At 42.0% G+C, this 16,789-nt stretch overlaps 1 protein-coding gene across 2 annotated transcripts in view; it reads left to right on the plus strand.

The window, feature by feature from the left end:
• IQGAP1 (IQ motif containing GTPase activating protein 1) overlaps window positions 1-16,789 on the plus strand; it is a 107,009-nt gene that overhangs the window by 59,989 nt on the left and 30,231 nt on the right. For both annotated transcript variants that reach the window (XM_028495486.2, XM_024117231.3), the window contains exons 11-18: window positions 328-412; window positions 1,342-1,505; window positions 1,723-1,883; window positions 3,435-3,559; window positions 5,754-5,917; window positions 12,863-12,953; window positions 13,125-13,292; window positions 14,220-14,362. In XM_028495486.2, coding sequence (XP_028351287.1) covers window positions 328-412; window positions 1,342-1,505; window positions 1,723-1,883; window positions 3,435-3,559; window positions 5,754-5,917; window positions 12,863-12,953; window positions 13,125-13,292; window positions 14,220-14,362 — 1,101 coding nt within the window. The remainder of the gene's footprint in view (window positions 1-327; window positions 413-1,341; window positions 1,506-1,722; window positions 1,884-3,434; window positions 3,560-5,753; window positions 5,918-12,862; window positions 12,954-13,124; window positions 13,293-14,219; window positions 14,363-16,789) is intronic.

Consider the following 16,789-nt stretch of genomic DNA (forward strand, 5'->3'; position numbering starts at 1 on the left):
GCTCCGCGGCATGTGGGATCTTCCCGGACCGGGGCACGAACCCGTGTCCCTTGCATCAGCAGGCGGATTCTCAACCACTGCGCCACCAGGGAAGCCCACAAAATATTTTTTTTTTAATGTGCTTATATCAGGAGAGTCACTACCCGAGATTTGACAAGGGCATTCGGCTCTCACTCAGGCTGCCGCTTTGGCTGTGTGTAGCCTGAAGCTGTCTCTTAATGCCTGTGGCTCTCTGTGCCTAGTGACTGCTGTTGAGATATGAGAACTACAAGGCCCGGAGGCCTAGGCAGGAGTCATCTTTACCTAAGTGTTCTTTGCTTTTCTCAGGGTGGTCAGGCTGAGGCCCTGCAGAAGGAGGAGCTACAGTCCGGAGTGGATGCCGCAAACACTGCTGCCCAGCAGTATCAGAGAAGTAAGAGTCCTCTCAGCTGCGTGTCCACTGAGATTCTGAGTAGGGGAGGAAAGTGGCTTTGTGTCGTTGAGGGACCTGAGGTTAGATTCTGTCACTCCTCACCCCACCCCAAGGCTACTAGCTGCAGTCAACTACCAGGTACCTTTGGTGGCAGAAGGGTTCCTCCAGTTTTAAAAGTAGAACCGGAGTCAGCGTAGGCTCACTTCGGCTTGTAAGCTCGTGCTTATGTGGTTGGTTAGGGAAGCATCTGGGGGAGACAGGACTAGGGGTTGATTGGCAAGATTTGGATGGTGAGAGACGGGAGAGAAGGTTGTTCCTAATATGGGGCAACAGGGGAAGAGGAAGTGTCAGCAGAGGGACAGAAGGTGAAAGATGTATTAAGGAACAGTGGCTAGAATAAAAGTTTTGTAGATTTTTTTTTTTTTTTTTTTTTTTTTGCGGTATGCGGGCCTCTCACTGTTGTGGCCTCTCCCGTTGCGGAGCACAGGCTCCGGACATGCATGCTCAGCGGCCATGGCTCATGGGCCCAGCCGCTCCGCGGCATGTGGGATCTTCCCGGACGAGGGCACGAACTCGTGTTCCCTGCATCGGCAGGCGGACTCTCAACCACTGCGCCACCAGGGAAGCCCAGAAGGATGTTTTAGGTAGAGCATAGTGGTGGCAGGTAGGATGATTTGGAGTGGAAAGAAAACAGGGGTGAGGAGAAGAGGAGGCTGCTTTTTAAAGACAGATTTATTGAGATGTAGTTCACATACCATGCAATTCACCCTCATACAAAGGAGGCTGTTTTCTAAAGATGAAAGTTCTACTTTAAACGTCATGGCTAATAGCTTATCCACAGAATATAACTTTCTTCTGTGAAAATTGGCATCTGCTTCCCCTCGGGCCTCTCAAAGCCAGCTGCCTTTGTGACCTTGTTTTCTACCCAGGACTGGCGGCAGTGGCAGTGATCAATGCTGCAATCCAGAAGGGTGTTGCCGAGAAGACTGTTATGGAGCTAATGAATCCCGAAGCCCAGCTGCCCCAGGTGTTTCCATTTGCTGCCGATCTTTATCAGAAGGAGCTGGCTACCCTGCAGCACCAGAGTCCTGAGGTGAGTTAACTGAACGTGTGCTGTTTGTGAGCAAAACAGAGTGGACGTGAATTTAAAATTTAATACCCACTTCTTGGTGTAGTTAGGTAGAGGGGTTTTTTTTGTTTGTTTTGTGTTACTGGAAACTTAGACTCGTTATGGTTTTATTAAACTTCTGACCTCCCTTGGTATTCCAGAATGTCTTTCCTTACTCTTTACCCCCTCACTTTCTGTACAGCATAGCCTCACCCATCCTGAGCTCTCTGTTGCAGTGGAGATGTTGTCATCGGTGGCCCTAATCAACAGGGCGCTGGAATCTGGAGACATGAATACAGTGTGGAAACAGTTGAGCAGTTCAGTTACAGGCCTTACCAATATTGAAGAAGAAAACTGCCAGAGGTGGGTGCCCAGAGTGCTGGGTTGAATCCATTAGGTAGCTGTCACCTCTGTCTTTCGTGTGTCAACACTCTTATTTTCTTCGCAGGCATTGTGACTTCAGTGTGATTGTCTTTTTTTTTTTTTCTATTTCGATACATTTTATTCTTTACTATGCTGAAGGTTTTGTAGTAAATTACAGATATCATAACATTCCATTCCTAAATTTATAAGTGTGCTTATTTAAAACAATGAGGATATTATATAGCCAAAATAACACTCTTATACCTTGACAAATCAACAGTACTTCTTTAATACTTTCTAAACCTAGTCCATTTTCATATTTCTTGTTCCAAAACTGTTTGTTTTTTCAGCTGGTTTGTTCAAACCAGGATCCAATCCAGGACCACATGTTAACATCTGATTATTGTGTCCCTTTGGTATCTTTTAATCTAGCATTGTCCCTTTCTTTATGACACTGACTTATTAAAGAGATGGGGCCAGTTATCCTATAATATGTCCCATCTTCAGTTCTGGTTGCTTCCTAATATTTGGTTTATTCCTGTAAATTGTAAATTAGGTCTAAAGTCTTGTCAAGATTCAGTTAAATATTTTTGGCGACGTGTGTTTCATATTTTCTCATATCAAGAGGCATATAAAATCTGCTTGTCCCCACCATTAGAGATACTAAGATTGATCCTTGGATTAGGGAGTCATCTAATCCCTCCATTGCATATTTATTTTTCTCCCTTATCACCAGAACGTAATTTTTTTTTTTAATGTAACTTTTTTTTTTTTGGCTGCCTCGGGTCTTCGTTGCTGCTCGTGGGCTTTTCTCTAGTTGTGGCGAGCAGGGGCTACTCTTCGTTGCAGTGCACAGGCTTCTGTTTGAGGTGGCTTCTCTTGTTGTGGAGCATGGGCTCTAGGCCTGCGGGCTTCAGTAGCTGTGGCTTGCAGGCTCAGTAGTTGTGGCACACAGGCTTAGTTGCTCCGCGGCATGTGGGATCTTCCCGGACCAAGGCTCGAACCCATGACTCCTGCATTGGCAGGCGGATTCTCAACCACTGCACCACCAGGGAAGCCCCAGAATATAATCTTTTTTTGTACCTTTTGCACCATCAAAATGTCCAGTTCCCCATTAACCATTCATCTAATATTTTTAACCCCAATTGATAATCCTTGCCTAAATCCATATACTTTCAGTAAGAGCTGCTGAATGGTGATTTGTTGATCTGTCATTCCTTCTGTGTTTGTTAGCTGGTGTATGGCCTTGTTTCCTTGTCTTTAGAGGGATTGCTTGAGCTGCTTCCTTTTATTCCAGAGTTGGTCTTACTTGGAATTTAGAACATGTAATATAAATAGTGATATCCTTGCATTTTTACACTTTGCTCAAGGTAACTCCTTGGTCCCAAAGCTGACCTCTAGAATACATCAAGCTGTTGGGGTTCCTTAGCTATCTCTGTTCCTTGGATCCTTTGCCCCCATGTCTTCTCATTCCTATCAACCAAAATAATCCTGAAGGTCCCTTTTCTTATGTTGCACTTCATTGTCTCTTTTGTTGGGGGAATGGGGCAGGTATCTCGATGAGCTGATGAAACTGAAAGCTCAAGCACATGCAGAGAATAATGAATTTATTACATGGAATGACATCCAAGCTTGTGTGGACCATGTGAATCTTGTGGTGCAGGAGGAACATGAGAGTGAGTAATCTACTTCCCGTCCCCCCAGATAATGTCACAGTTACAGATAATGTGATTGCATTAGCTGGTTCTAAACACTACTTCCGGGAGGATTTTTGGAAATTGGAAAAAAAAAAAAACTATCTCAAAAAGCTACCGTTATATATTGTTTTCGAAACACCAGGCAACTGCTATAATTAGATAAGTATGTAATAAGAACTAAACTTTTCAGGAGGTGAATTGAACATGATCTGTTATTTTTAAATGCTATTATAAGAAGTGGTTCTGACACTAACTACCTGGAGTTAGGTCATATTGCACAGATTGAGGGCACAGTCCCCCCCAAGACTCCTCTCACTTCAGACACCAGCCTTAATCTCTGGAGTTGCCAGGTCACCACACTTCTGAAAAACTGGCTCTATATTCAGGGGTCCCCTTTATCCCCTCAGGTTCAATAATTGGCTAGAATGACTCACAGAACTCAGGAAAGCACTATACTTATGGTTATAGTTTTATTGTAAAGAATACAAATCAAGATGAGTCAAAAGAAGAGACCAGTAGGGCAATGTCTGGTAGGGTCCCAAATTCGAAGCTTCTGTATCCTCAGGGTGTGTTGCCCTCCCAGCCCATTGATGAGTATCACAACCATGGAAGCTCACCTGAGCTTTGGATATCCAGAGTTTTTAGTGGGGCTTCGTTCCATACAAATAATGGATTGAATTATGGCCAACTATTGGCCAAGTAATTGAATTAAATTTCCAGTCTGCTTCTCCTCCCTGGAATAGCTGGGCTGATATTCTGAGATCACATGGCTCAAAGCCCCAGTCTTCTAATCACATGGTTGGTCTTTCCAGCGTGACCAGCCCCTATCCCAAAAGTTTCTGGGGGCCCACCAGGAGTCACCTGGTTGGCATAAACTCAGGTGGGGTCCTAGGGGCCCACTATGGATAATGAAGATACTCCTATCACTTGGGAAATTCCAAGGGTTTAGAGCCTCCTTTCCAGAAACCAGGGACAAAGACCAGCCAAATTTTTTATTATACAACAGAGTCTTTACAAAAGTAGTCCAGCTGTCTGAGATACCTGAGGAGTGACTATTTCTAGTTTTAATTAGTGTTTCCTGTGAGAAATATTCAGTGATTTAGTGGGAAGAGCCTTGCCTTGGAGTAGGAGGCCCTGAGCTTTGATTCTCCATCTCTTACTTGTTTGCTGTGTGGTGTTGGAGAGGAGATTCCTAAGGCTCATCTTTTTTTTTGTATAAAAATGTTGAACTAGGTGACTTTTATTTATTTATTATTTATTTAATTTATTTCTTTTTTGGCTGTGTTGGGTCTTCGTTGCTGTGTGCAGGCTTTCTCTAGTTGCAGTGAGTGGGGCCTACTCATCGTTGTGGTGCATGGGCTTCTCACTGCGGTGGCTTCTCTTATTGCAGAGCATGGGCTCTAGGGCCACGGGCTTCAGTATTTGTGGCACGCGGGCTCAGTAGTTGTGGCGCAGGGGCTTAATTGCTCTGCGGCATGTGGGATCTTCCTGGACTAGGGTTTGAACCCGTGTCCCCTGAATTGGCAGGCGTATTCTTAACCACTGCACCACCAGGGAAGTCCCACTAGGTGCCTTAAAAATCCCTTGAACTCTTGACTTTTTGTGAATCAAGAATGGTTTTGATCACACATTGGAGTATACTTGAAAGCTATCCTTTATAAAGCCAGTTTCATCAAAATCCTCATCACTCTTTTTTTTTTTTTTTTTGCGGTACGTGGGCCTCTCACTGTTGTGGCCTCTCCAGTTGCGGAGCACAGGCTCCGGACACGCAGGCTCAGCAGCCATGGCTCACGGGCCCAGCCGCTCCACGGCATGTGGGATCTTCCTGGACCGGGGCACGAACCTGTGTCCCCTGCATCGGCAGGCGGACTCTCAACCACTGCGCCACCAGGGAAACCCATCTTCATCGCTCTTAAGAGCAAGTAAAAATAAAACAAAAGGACTTGAGATTTCAATAGGAATATGGATATAAGGGAGTTTACTTAGATGAAAAAAACCCACTAAATTTAAAGGAAAAGATTTAAATGCTGCTTAATATTATGGATGACAAATTGTAGTTTCAATCATGGTAACCCTTGAATAGAGGATTTATGGTCACTTACCATGTTTAAAGACTGTTTTATTTATACAGTTTCTTAATCTAAAAAATAACCTTTTGTCCATTCATATTTAGGGATTTTAGCCATTGGTTTAATTAATGAAGCCCTGGATGAAGGTGATGCCCAAAAGACTCTGCAGGCCCTGCAGATTCCTGCAGCTAAACTCGAGGGGGTCCTTGCAGAAGTGGCCCAGCATTACCAAGACACGCTGATCAGAGCAAAGAGAGAGAAAGCCCAGGTGAGTGGCACTAAATTGTTCCTTTTTGTTCTGAGAACTTCATCCCTCCTAGAACGGAGATAGAGGTAGGGGTGTTCCCTCAATGACTGTTTCCTGGGCACCCTTAGAGTCAGAGCACTGGAGGGACACACGATGTAAGAGTCATAGACTCCACCTTCCAGAAGCTTATGCTATTTTACACATTTGGTTTTTTTGTTGTCCTTTGTTGTTATGGTTATAGACACATCTCTTATGTCTCTTTAAAGAAATTCTCTGTTGAAATATAAGATCCAGAAAAATGTGTCATTATTTAAGTATACGGTTGTATAGATGTTCAGAAGTGAGCATACCTATGTAATTGGTGCTCGGATTATAAAAAGCATTAACAGAAACCCCCTTACATCCTCTTACCTCCTTATTCACCTCCCCCCTCCCTGCCCCCCAGCACAGTGGTAACCACTATCCTGATTTATTCTAGCACATGTCTTTTGGTAAATATATGTATGCATTTCTATTAGGTATACATTTGGAAGTGGAATTTGTGGTTCATAGGGAATACATATGTTAAGCTTTAGTAGGTAATGCCATAAAGTTTCTTTTTTTTAAATTTAAATAATGGCTTTATTGAGATATAATTCACATACCATACAGCTCACTGTTTTGAAGTATACAATTCAGTGGTTTTTCGTCTATTCACAGAATTGTGCAACCATCACCACAATCAATTTTAGAACATTTTCATCACCCCTAAAAGAAACCTGGTACCTGTAGGTAGTCACTCCTCATTTCTCTCAATCTCTCCAGTCCTAGGTAACCATCAGTCTACTTTCTGTCTATGGATTTGTCTATTCTGGACATTTCGTATAAATGGAATCATACAATGTGTGGTCCTTTGTGACTGGCTTCTTTCTCTTAGCTTGGTTTATCCAAGCTGTAGCATGTATTAGTATTGTCTTTTTATTGTTGAATAATATTCCATTGTATGGCTGTACCATGAGTCGATGGTCATGTTTCCACTTTGTGGCTATTAGGGATAATACTGCTGTGAATCTGTTCTCCAAAGTAATTGTAATACAAACCCATCCTTTAAAAAGTTTGTCTTGCCTCTCAGCTAGTTTGTTGAGGAAATGGACAAGATTTACTCCTTTTTTAGTCCTCTTGCTGAATAGGAAGTTGCCATGTGTTTAGTAGGCCCCCAGATATTTGTTCTGTGATGAAAGCATAATGACCATCTGTTTTTCAGAATTGTGATTCATCTCCTTTTAAGTTCTTCCTAACTAAAAACAATTGGATAAGGAGGACCACAGCTTTCTTTTCTGACTTAGAAGATCCCTATGGTGAGGTTCTTGCAGCAAGCAGAAGAGCTAAAAGAAATTCTTAATTCAGGGGGTCAGATTCCTTCTGGGAAGCCAAAAGTAGTAAAACAGATCAGGGCTTTTGTGTTAAGGGAGCTATTGTACACCGACAGCCTTGTGGGCTCTAGAAGTTTGGGTTGTGGGGGAGGAGCTGTGGATAATATAATGTTGATAGATCTCCTTTGATTCCATTGTCATGAGAGTAGTTGACATTACTGTGTCCTAAACATATAAGTGTAGCAAGTACCACGTTCCTTTTAAGAGGGTCATTGCTATGCATGTCAGTTAATCCTGTGGTGAAGGTTGAATCACAACCCCCATTTTGTAGCGAGGAAATTGAGACAAAGGCATTAACTGGTTTTACTTACTCAAGTGAGAAGCGGTTGTCTGTAGGGAAGCTGTAAATAGAGGTCTGTCTTTGATATCAGTTTACTGGATCAGAGCTTCCCAAACTTGACTGATGACTAGAACGCTGGAAAAGTCATTTTAAAAATACAGATTCCTAAGCTTTAATTCTACTTCTGCTAATTCAGAATCTCTAACCTGGGGCCTGGCTGCAATGATTCTGCATAGGCCAGTGGTGGTAGTGTTATTTTTTGCTGCCTTATTAGTCCAAAAGGAGTCTTATATCCGATCCGACTGACAGAGGAATGGGCTTTGAAAGAATAAACTAGGTCTGAGTTCATGTCTAAAAAAGGAAAGTAGATTGAGGATATAATTTGTACCAGCTCTCACTCATGTGATGGGCCTTACTGCTCCTTTTGTTCGGGTCATAGGAGTTAAACTTTTATTAGAGGATGTGACTAGAGTTTGAAGCATTTCCTTTTGCTGTGGAATAACTTTTCAGAGTTCATCAAAGGCAGAGGAAGGGGAGAGTTAGAGGAAAATGTGCTTAACACTGCCGTGCTCAGATGGGTAGACTATACTTTAGGTGTAATTGTCTTTTTTTAAGCCTCAGCTCAGCTTTTAAGTTCCTCTTGGGAGTAGTTTTAAAAATAATCATCTGAGTTCCAAATTTAGCAAGCAAAAGATGTTAATTTAAATTTGATCTGTTTTTCTTGTAATATCTTTCTGTCTGGTTTTGGTATCTTAGAATGAATTGGGAAGTGTTCCTTCCTCTTTTATGTTTTAGAAGAGTTTGTAGAGGATTGATATTAGTTCTTTAAACATTTGGTAGAATTCACCAGTGAAGCCATATGGTCCTGAATTTTTGGTTTTGTTTTTGTGGGATATGTTTTGATTACTCATTCTATCTCTATATTTGTTATAGGTCTCTTCAGATTTTCTTCAAGTAAACTGCCTCTTTCTCTTTGCCTTTAGGGAATTCCATTATGCATATATCTTCTCTTTACTCAAATCTGCTGAATCCCTCTAGTGAATTTTTCATTTCAGTTATTGTATTTTTCAACTCCATAATTTAATCTGCTTCTTTTTAAAAAAATGTATATTCTCTATTTGGTGAGACATTGTTCTTATACTTTCCTTTAGTTCTTTAGATATGGTTTCCTTTAGTTCTTTGAACATACTTAAGATAGCTGATTTAAGTCTTTGTCTACTAAGTTCAATTTGGACAGTTTCTGTTGTCTGGTTTTTTTCCTGTTTGGACCATGCTTTCTTGTTTCTTTGCATGTCTTGTAATTTTTGGTTGAAAGCTGGACATTTTAATAATAATGGGGCAACTTTGGAAATCAGATTCTACCCCCTCCTCAGGGTTTATGGTTGTCCCTGTTTGTTTCTGTTGTTGTTTGTTTAGTGATTTTCAATTCTTTCAAGTCTGTATTCTTTGTCATGTGTGTCCACTGAAGTCTCTGCTTGGTTAAGTAGTGGTCAGCTAATGATTAGTCAGAAATTTCCTTAAATGCCTAGAACCAATAAAGCGCCCAGCCTTTGCTGAGGGCCTTTGTGTGTGTTGGGGCATGCCCTCGACTCTCAGCCGGGCAGTTTACAATTTTACTTTACCCTTCACTTCATGCTTGCCCAGAGCCTCAAGGTCAGCCAGAGGTCAGAGCTTACAGCCTTATCAGATCTCTTCTGAGCATGTGCATGGCCCATAATGCACTATGACCTTCTAGATTCCTATCCCAGGAATTTGTCAGAGCTTTTCAAAGCTCTCTGTGGGCATCTCATTCTGTAGCTTTTCCTTTTAAGCTTTTTGGTTAACCTATTATTTGCCTAAGTTTTTACCCACTGCCCCAGGCATCTGTGATGTGAAGCAATTACCTCTTACTCTTTTGGACAAATACCCCTGGAGAAAAGGCTGTTTGCACTGGGCAAGCTCTAAGTCAGGTCAAATAAAGACAGCCTAGCTGTGGTCTTCCAGGGAACTACCTAACATGTCAACTAATGACAGTTCTGTGAGAATAGATAGGGCTTTGAAGGAGGTAGGTGTGTATGGGGTGGGGGTGGAGGGGGGTGGGCAGAGCACAAATGGGAATAGGGCAGTTTAAGTGCCATAGACCTCACTGTTCTTACTGAGAGTCAACTGTTCTTGAATAAACTCTCTCTGATTGCTGCAAGCCTTTGGTTCATTTCTATAGTTTTGAAAAAGTTGATTCTGATGACTTTTGTCAGTGTTTTTGTTGCTTTTATGTAGGAGGGGATATTCAGAGGTCCTTCCTCTACTGTTTTCACCATTGTCAGTTCTCTCTTCATTTAAATTTAGTGCCTTTGGAATACTTGCTAAAAGTAGATTACTGGTCACTGGGTAGTATTGTTTGAATGCCAAGACACAGATATCAGGAGTTCTCAAGGAACTCATTTTATAATTACAAATATGAATGATTTTAAGTCTGGCTTCTGCTCCCCCACCCCACAGTCTGAGTGTACACAGACAGGCATACATGCATGTAGCTAAAAATCAGCTGGTGTGCACTGACGTGGCTGTACCAGTTGTTAGAATATTGAATACTTTTGTTTGGTACATTGCTCCTGTCCCAGGCCTCCCAAATGTGTTCCACCCCCAGTTCTAGCTCTTTCCCTGAACTTCCGCTATGAGCAACTAGAGGATTAACACCTAAACCAGCAAGGGACCATAAGATCTCTGCTCCACTCTGATTGATCAGTGCTTGTGTTGATAAATATGTTGTATAGATTCATGCATGTGTGTTTACATGTGTATATGGTAGATACGGAGTGGTTTATATGTATATATAGCGTAGTTTACATATGTGATGAGAGATAAAGCATTACATTTATGTTACACATATATGTATCTATAATATGTTACATATATTATCAATACATATGTGTAATATTTTATCAATCGTGACACATGCATCCATGCCACATATAATAGAGACTTTTAAGTAGGTTTTAAGGGGTGAGAAGTGCCCTTTGCAAGTGTGTGTGTTTGTGCTTTCCGAATATATACACACATATATGTACGGTAGCCATTCTTTCATCTCTTTTCCCTTTCTTTTTGCCGTATCTTGTGGCTTCTTCACCTCTTTTACCTCCAGTCATTGCCCACTCGTTTGATTCTTATCTCTGGTCCCTATCTCTTTACCTCTTCTAAAATCAGTCAGTGTGCTTCTAAGTGTCTGTCAGAGTTGTTAGGGGATGTTATTTCAGTATACTTTATATAGCATTTTCACATTAAATCCATTTTATCTCAGTATTCTCCACAATATCTCGTTCAAGGTTTTAACTCTCTACTGAGTGATTTGAGTTAATCTTTAGAGCAAACTTTAACAGGAGGATGTTGGGTTTTGTCATCTTATTCGATCTAATTGGAGCAGAGAGAGCCTGTTCTTTCCTCACACTGGGATGAGCTGGTGTATGTCACCAATCTTGCCTCCTTCAGTCTGGTGAGGGGTATTTCTATATATCATTTTCCCCTAATGTACATGAGACAGTGCTTCATTGTTGTTGGTTTTTTTTTTCCTCCTCTCACACCACAGCTCTGTACCTTGTTTCTTAGGGGGGAGTATGTATGGAAGTATTTGTTTTAATCCTTCTGCTTTAGTCTGCCTGGGGCAGAGAAGACAGAACTCTGAATGGTCAGAAATCATGATAAGCTGCACCTTTCTCTGGATGCAAGGAAGGTTGTGCCAAGCCCCCAAGCTTTGCTTATAGTAGACTCTACTCAGAGCTGGCTGATGCGTGCATTAGCCTAAAACTGAGCCAGAAGTGGCCTGGTTCTGTGGAAATACTTGCTTTGGGGGTGCAAGGGTTTTTATGCCACTTCTCTTGGAGCCTGCACCTTCAGCCGTCTAGCTTATGACTTCTCAGTTTAAGTTGTTGCTGACTCATTGTATCGTCTCGTATTGAAACTATTGCTTAGCATTGCCAGTATTTATTCGTATGACTCTAGGGAATTGTGTGTGGCCATTTTCTATTTTCAGTAACAGAAGCTGACCAGTGGTAGGAAAATGCTAAGTTCTGCAGCTATTAGGTGACTTGTTCTTGCGTTCTGTTTATCGGGTTACTCTTTTCCTTTCCCAAGACTATGAGCTTCTTAAATTGGGATGGTGTCTCTTATGATTGTAAGTTAAATGATCTTTCTAAAATTCTGAATTAGAGAGAAATCTTTCTATTTCAGATGCCTTGCTTTGGCCTTACCCTGTCACCAAGGCGCTTTATAAATTGCAGGGATTTGTGACTGCTTGGCTCTGCTGAGTGAAATATTGTATATCTCTCCCCAGTAACGCAGGAGGAAAATCAAGCCTCCTCTAAGGTTTTGCACTTCAACTGCTGGGCCTGCAGAAGGCAGTGAAACTTTCCATTTTGCCCCACAGCCCAGACCCTGCCTCACCTGGCAACACAGTTATAGTTACTGATCCCAGCCGCCTCATTTGGTGCCCTGGCAAATTATATTTACATCAAGCAGTCTCGATGGATTTTTGAGCTACTATTTATCCCAATTGCTATTAGCTCAAGCCTCAGGAACAGTTACTTTTGTTGGGTCTGTCAAGATTGCCTCAGACATGACTCTCAACCTGGACGCTTTAAAACCTGAGGTGCCTTGTCTAGAAGGAGAAAAAGACTCCACTTCTATTTCACCTCTGTCCCTAGTATTCAGTTCAAACTACACTAGGGACTAGAGAGGCTTTTGTTGGCCATGCTGAGAAAACTAATCACCATTTATTATGTTTCTGTGTGAAAATGTGTTTTTAAGTTTCCAACAACTGATATAACTTTCAAGTTTTAGAATGTAAGCTGTTGATAAGATTAAATTGCCTATAGTGACTCCTGGCATCACATGTGATAATGTCTTGATAGGCCTAAAAACAGTAGTCATAGAGAGTATTAAGTCCCTCTGAATATTGTTGGCAAAGGAGGCTTTCTAAGAAGTACTTCATGTCATGGTGCTTGTCACAGTATTTAAGTCCCTGGGCCCCTTCCCAGTTGGGATCTTTTGCCCCTTCTAGCAGCTCTTGTCCTCCTGAACAACTTGAATCCATCTTCTTATATCCATCACCTACATCTGTGATATTTCTCTTGTAAACCTTTACCGGTTTTTTGGTGCCCAGCTTCTTCCAGTTGACTATTCCATGTGTCTAGTATGTTGGAAACTTCTTCCTCTATCTCTAACAGAGTCTCAGAAGCCGCCATCATGACATGTACCCTAATTTGATGACTCTAGTATTGTTTTGCTTTTAATGGTTTGTAGGAAACCCAGGATGAGTCAGCTGTGTTATGGTTGGATGAAATTCAAGGTGGAATCTGGCAGTCCAACAAAGACACCCAAGAAGCACAGAGGTGTATGTATCAGTTGTTTTATTTCTACTCTGGTGGAAAGTGGGGGTGGCAAGGTGCTCTGTATCTTAGAACTCAGCTTGACCAAGATAGAAAGATGTAGGGGGAACAGTTTGCTAGTAGGTGAATCTAGACACCTTCTAAACTATTCCAGTAACAGTTCTCTTCTGGGATAGTTGCCTTAGGAATCTTTGCCATTAATGAAGCAGTGGAGAATGGCAATGTTGGAAAAACACTGAGTGCCCTTCGTTCCCCTGATGTCGGCTTGTATGGCGTCATCCCCGAATGTGGTGAAACTTACCAGAGTGACCTTGCTGAAGCCAAGAAGAAAAAACTGGCAGCAGGTGAGTTTGGGTAAATAAATATGTGCCCTGAAAGTAAGAACTTGAAAATATCACAGGGCAGATGTAGAGCAAAGGGTCAAGCTATAGGGAAAGGTACTTCAGAAATACAGTATTAGGCTTATTTTAAAGACCCAAGGAGATAATATTCCTTTTTTTTTTTTTTTTTTTTTTTTTTGCGGTACGCGGGCCTCTTACCGCTGCGGCCCCTCCTGCTGTGGAGCACAGGCTCTGGACGCACAGGCCCAGCGGCCATGGCTCACGGGCCCAGCCACTCCGCGGCATGTGGGATCCTCCCAGACTGGGGCACAAACCCTCGTCCCCTGCATCGGCAGGCGGACCCCTAACCACTGCGCCACCAGGGAAGCCACCTCTGTTTTTGAAAATATTCTTTTTCTTCCCCTTGAGGGTGGCTATGTTAGTAAAAAGGTCAGTTTTCTGAAAACGTTTATCTTTCATAGGGTGTTAGTAGTCCTGGTTACCTAAGCCTGTAGATATTTAAAAGTAGTTTATCTGCAAAAAGAGGAGAATTAAGATAAGATTTTTCATCCCGTTTCATGGCCCTTTTTAAAAAATTAACTAGAGAGGCTGAATGGCTGCAATTCTTTTATCAGAATAGTTTTCTGACACACAAGATCTTACTTAGGTATAGGCTTCGGAAGGAACAGAGGCAGTCAAGGTTGATTTCCCCATTTGGACTTCATAGGTATTTTCTTTTTATACTGTGGATATGAATGAGCTACATGAGACATTACAAAGTCATAATTTAAGAGGGACTTAGGATCGCTCTTTACTCTCATAGACCCAGGGACAGGTTTTGGAATGGTCTTCATTCAGCTGTTAACCCTTACCAGAACAATCCTGTGGTATTAGACATGTGAATGTGGGGAGTGTGGCTCTGGGTTTCATCTTTCCTTTATTTTCTGCCAGGAGATTATAACAGCAAGTGGGTGAAGCACTGGGTGAAAGGTGGCTATTATTATTACCACAATCTGGAGACGCTGGAAGGAGGATGGGATGAACCCCCAGACTTTGTGCAAAATTCTGTGCAGCTTTCTCGGGAGGAGATCCAGGTAGGTCACATTTCTTCACAAAAGAAGAAGCTGAGAGAAAGTACCTGTATTTTAGAGGTAATATTACTTAGGAGGAACAGGGCATTTGGTCAGAAGCCCTAGACTAAAATTAAGGCTACATAACAAACTCCTTTGGAGTAATTTTTCCAGTGGGAGTGCTTAAGGCCTAAATTAGTAAAACATCTGGATTATAGACTTAAGTCAGATGAACTGTGTGCTTTTTAAAGAAAACTGGATGATCCAGCAAAGAACAAAAAAAGTTGCTCTGACTTCTCATTAAATGCAACTACTCTTAATCTTTCCCAGTGTACATTTTTAATCTCTTTTCTGACTATTCCACAGATTCCAACTGTACTATGTTAGAATATAACCTGCACTTTCACATAAAGTTAGCATTTTTTCTTATAGCAGCTTTTAAAGTGCTTCTTTCCCATCCCGTGTCTTTGCTTATGCTGTTCACTCTTACTAGAATTTCCTCATTCAGCAGTTCCTGAATACCTCCTATATGTACCAGACACTCTTCTAAACACTGGAGATACAGTCATGAACGACACTGGAGATATAGTCATGAATGAAACAAAGTTCCTGCTGTCGTGAGATGTCCCTCCCCTGCCATCTACATCTGTCAAAATTTTATCCTTCCAGGCGCACCCATCTCAAAGTGTCACCTCCTCTACAACTCTTATTAAAATTCCTTTTCCTTCCCCTCTCCATCTTCATTTCAAGCCCCCCCCCCGAATAGTCTTTGTATTCATTTAGAATTTAACCAACTTGGATTTGTTTCAGTCATGTGTGTACTTACCTTATTCCCACTGTTAGTTTTTAAGGTGAGATACTAAGTTTGCAATCCTTGTATGTAATGGTCACTTACTTTGTCCTTGACGGGCTGTTGAGCACTTCCAACGTTACCTGGTGCTGAGCTCGTGGTTATCAAACTGGAGTTGTCTAATGTACATGAAAGGAGAGGGAAATATATTGAGGGAAGTTGTTCAGTAAGCTCCTGTGGGTCATGATTAGACACATGATTAATACGCACAAAGATTACTAGAGAGAAGGGACAGTAAAGGACTTTTAAAAGGTTATCTATGTCCATTGGGCAGTTATTCCCAAATCCTGTGTAGAAAAAAATGGAATGTTCACATATGTAAAAACTGAAATAGTCCCTTTCTTCAGAACTCACCTGTCAGAGGAATGAGTTTCTATCTTGTGTTTATTAAAGTTCTCCTCTGAGGGAAATTATAGTCTCTTACCTTCCCAGTGTTTCATCTTAACTGCTAATGGTTTCACAGGTGATTAAATTTAACTAAGCTCATTGAACTCTGTTGGGCGTTGAGGGGCTATAAAGATGTATCAGAGTCTCTACTTCCCAGTTATTAACAATATTGTGGTAAAAACAGCAGGCACAGAACTAAGTACTGCACCGTAAGACAGAGAGAAATAGATGCTCTAATAACAGTAAAATAGAGGAAATGTTAAGGAAGCAGTTAATTCTATCCTGGAGAAAGACAGCATAGATAACATTTTAGCAGATGAGAAACAGAGGGAAGTCTGTTCTGGACAGAAAGGACAGTGTGGGGAAGGACATCAAGGACTGGAGGAACATGGGCCATTTCAGGGACATCAAGGACTGGAGGAACATGGGCCATTTCAGGGAGGATGAGTGGTCCTTTGACTGGCATGCGAAGTGGAGGAGGCAGAGAAGAGAGGCAAGAACCTGACGGGCCACGTGAAGGAAGCCAGGGTGATCTTCCAGCAGAGTGATTTTTAACTCTTTGGGTCATGTACACCTTTGAGAATCTTACTAACCTCCACAGAGACACTCCTACTTAGTGTTTTGTGTATGGACCTAAGATTTTTTTAAAAAATAAATTTATCTATTTATTTTTGGCTGCATTGGATTCTCGTTGCTGTGCACAGGCTTTTTCTAGTTGCAGTGAGCGGGGGCTACTCTTCATTGCAGTGCAGTGACTTCTCTTGTGGAGCATGGGCTCTAGGCACGTGGGCTCAGTAGTTGTGGCTCACAGGCTCTAGAGCACAGGCTCAGTAGTTGTGACGCACGGGCTTAGTTGCTCCAACAGCATGTGGGATCTTCCCAGACTAGGGCTCAAACCCATGTCCCCTGCATTGGCAGGCTGATTCTTAACCACTGCGCCACCAGGGAAGCCCTGGACCTAAGAATTTTTTTTTTTTAACTTCTTTTTTGGCGTATAATTGCTTTACAATGGTGTGTTAGTTTCTGCTTTATAACAAAGTGAACCAGTTATACATATACATATGTTCCCATATCTCTTCCCTCTTGCGTCTCCCTCCCTCGCACCCCCCCCATCCCACCCCTCTAGGTGGTCACAAACCACCTAGCTGATCTCCCTGTGCTATGCGGCTACTTCCCACTAGTTATCTATTTTACGTTTGGTAGTGTATATATGT

The sequence above is a fragment of the Physeter macrocephalus genome, chromosome 11 (genome assembly GCF_002837175.3).
Source record: "Physeter macrocephalus isolate SW-GA chromosome 11, ASM283717v5, whole genome shotgun sequence".
Lineage (NCBI taxonomy): Eukaryota > Metazoa > Chordata > Mammalia > Artiodactyla > Physeteridae > Physeter > Physeter macrocephalus.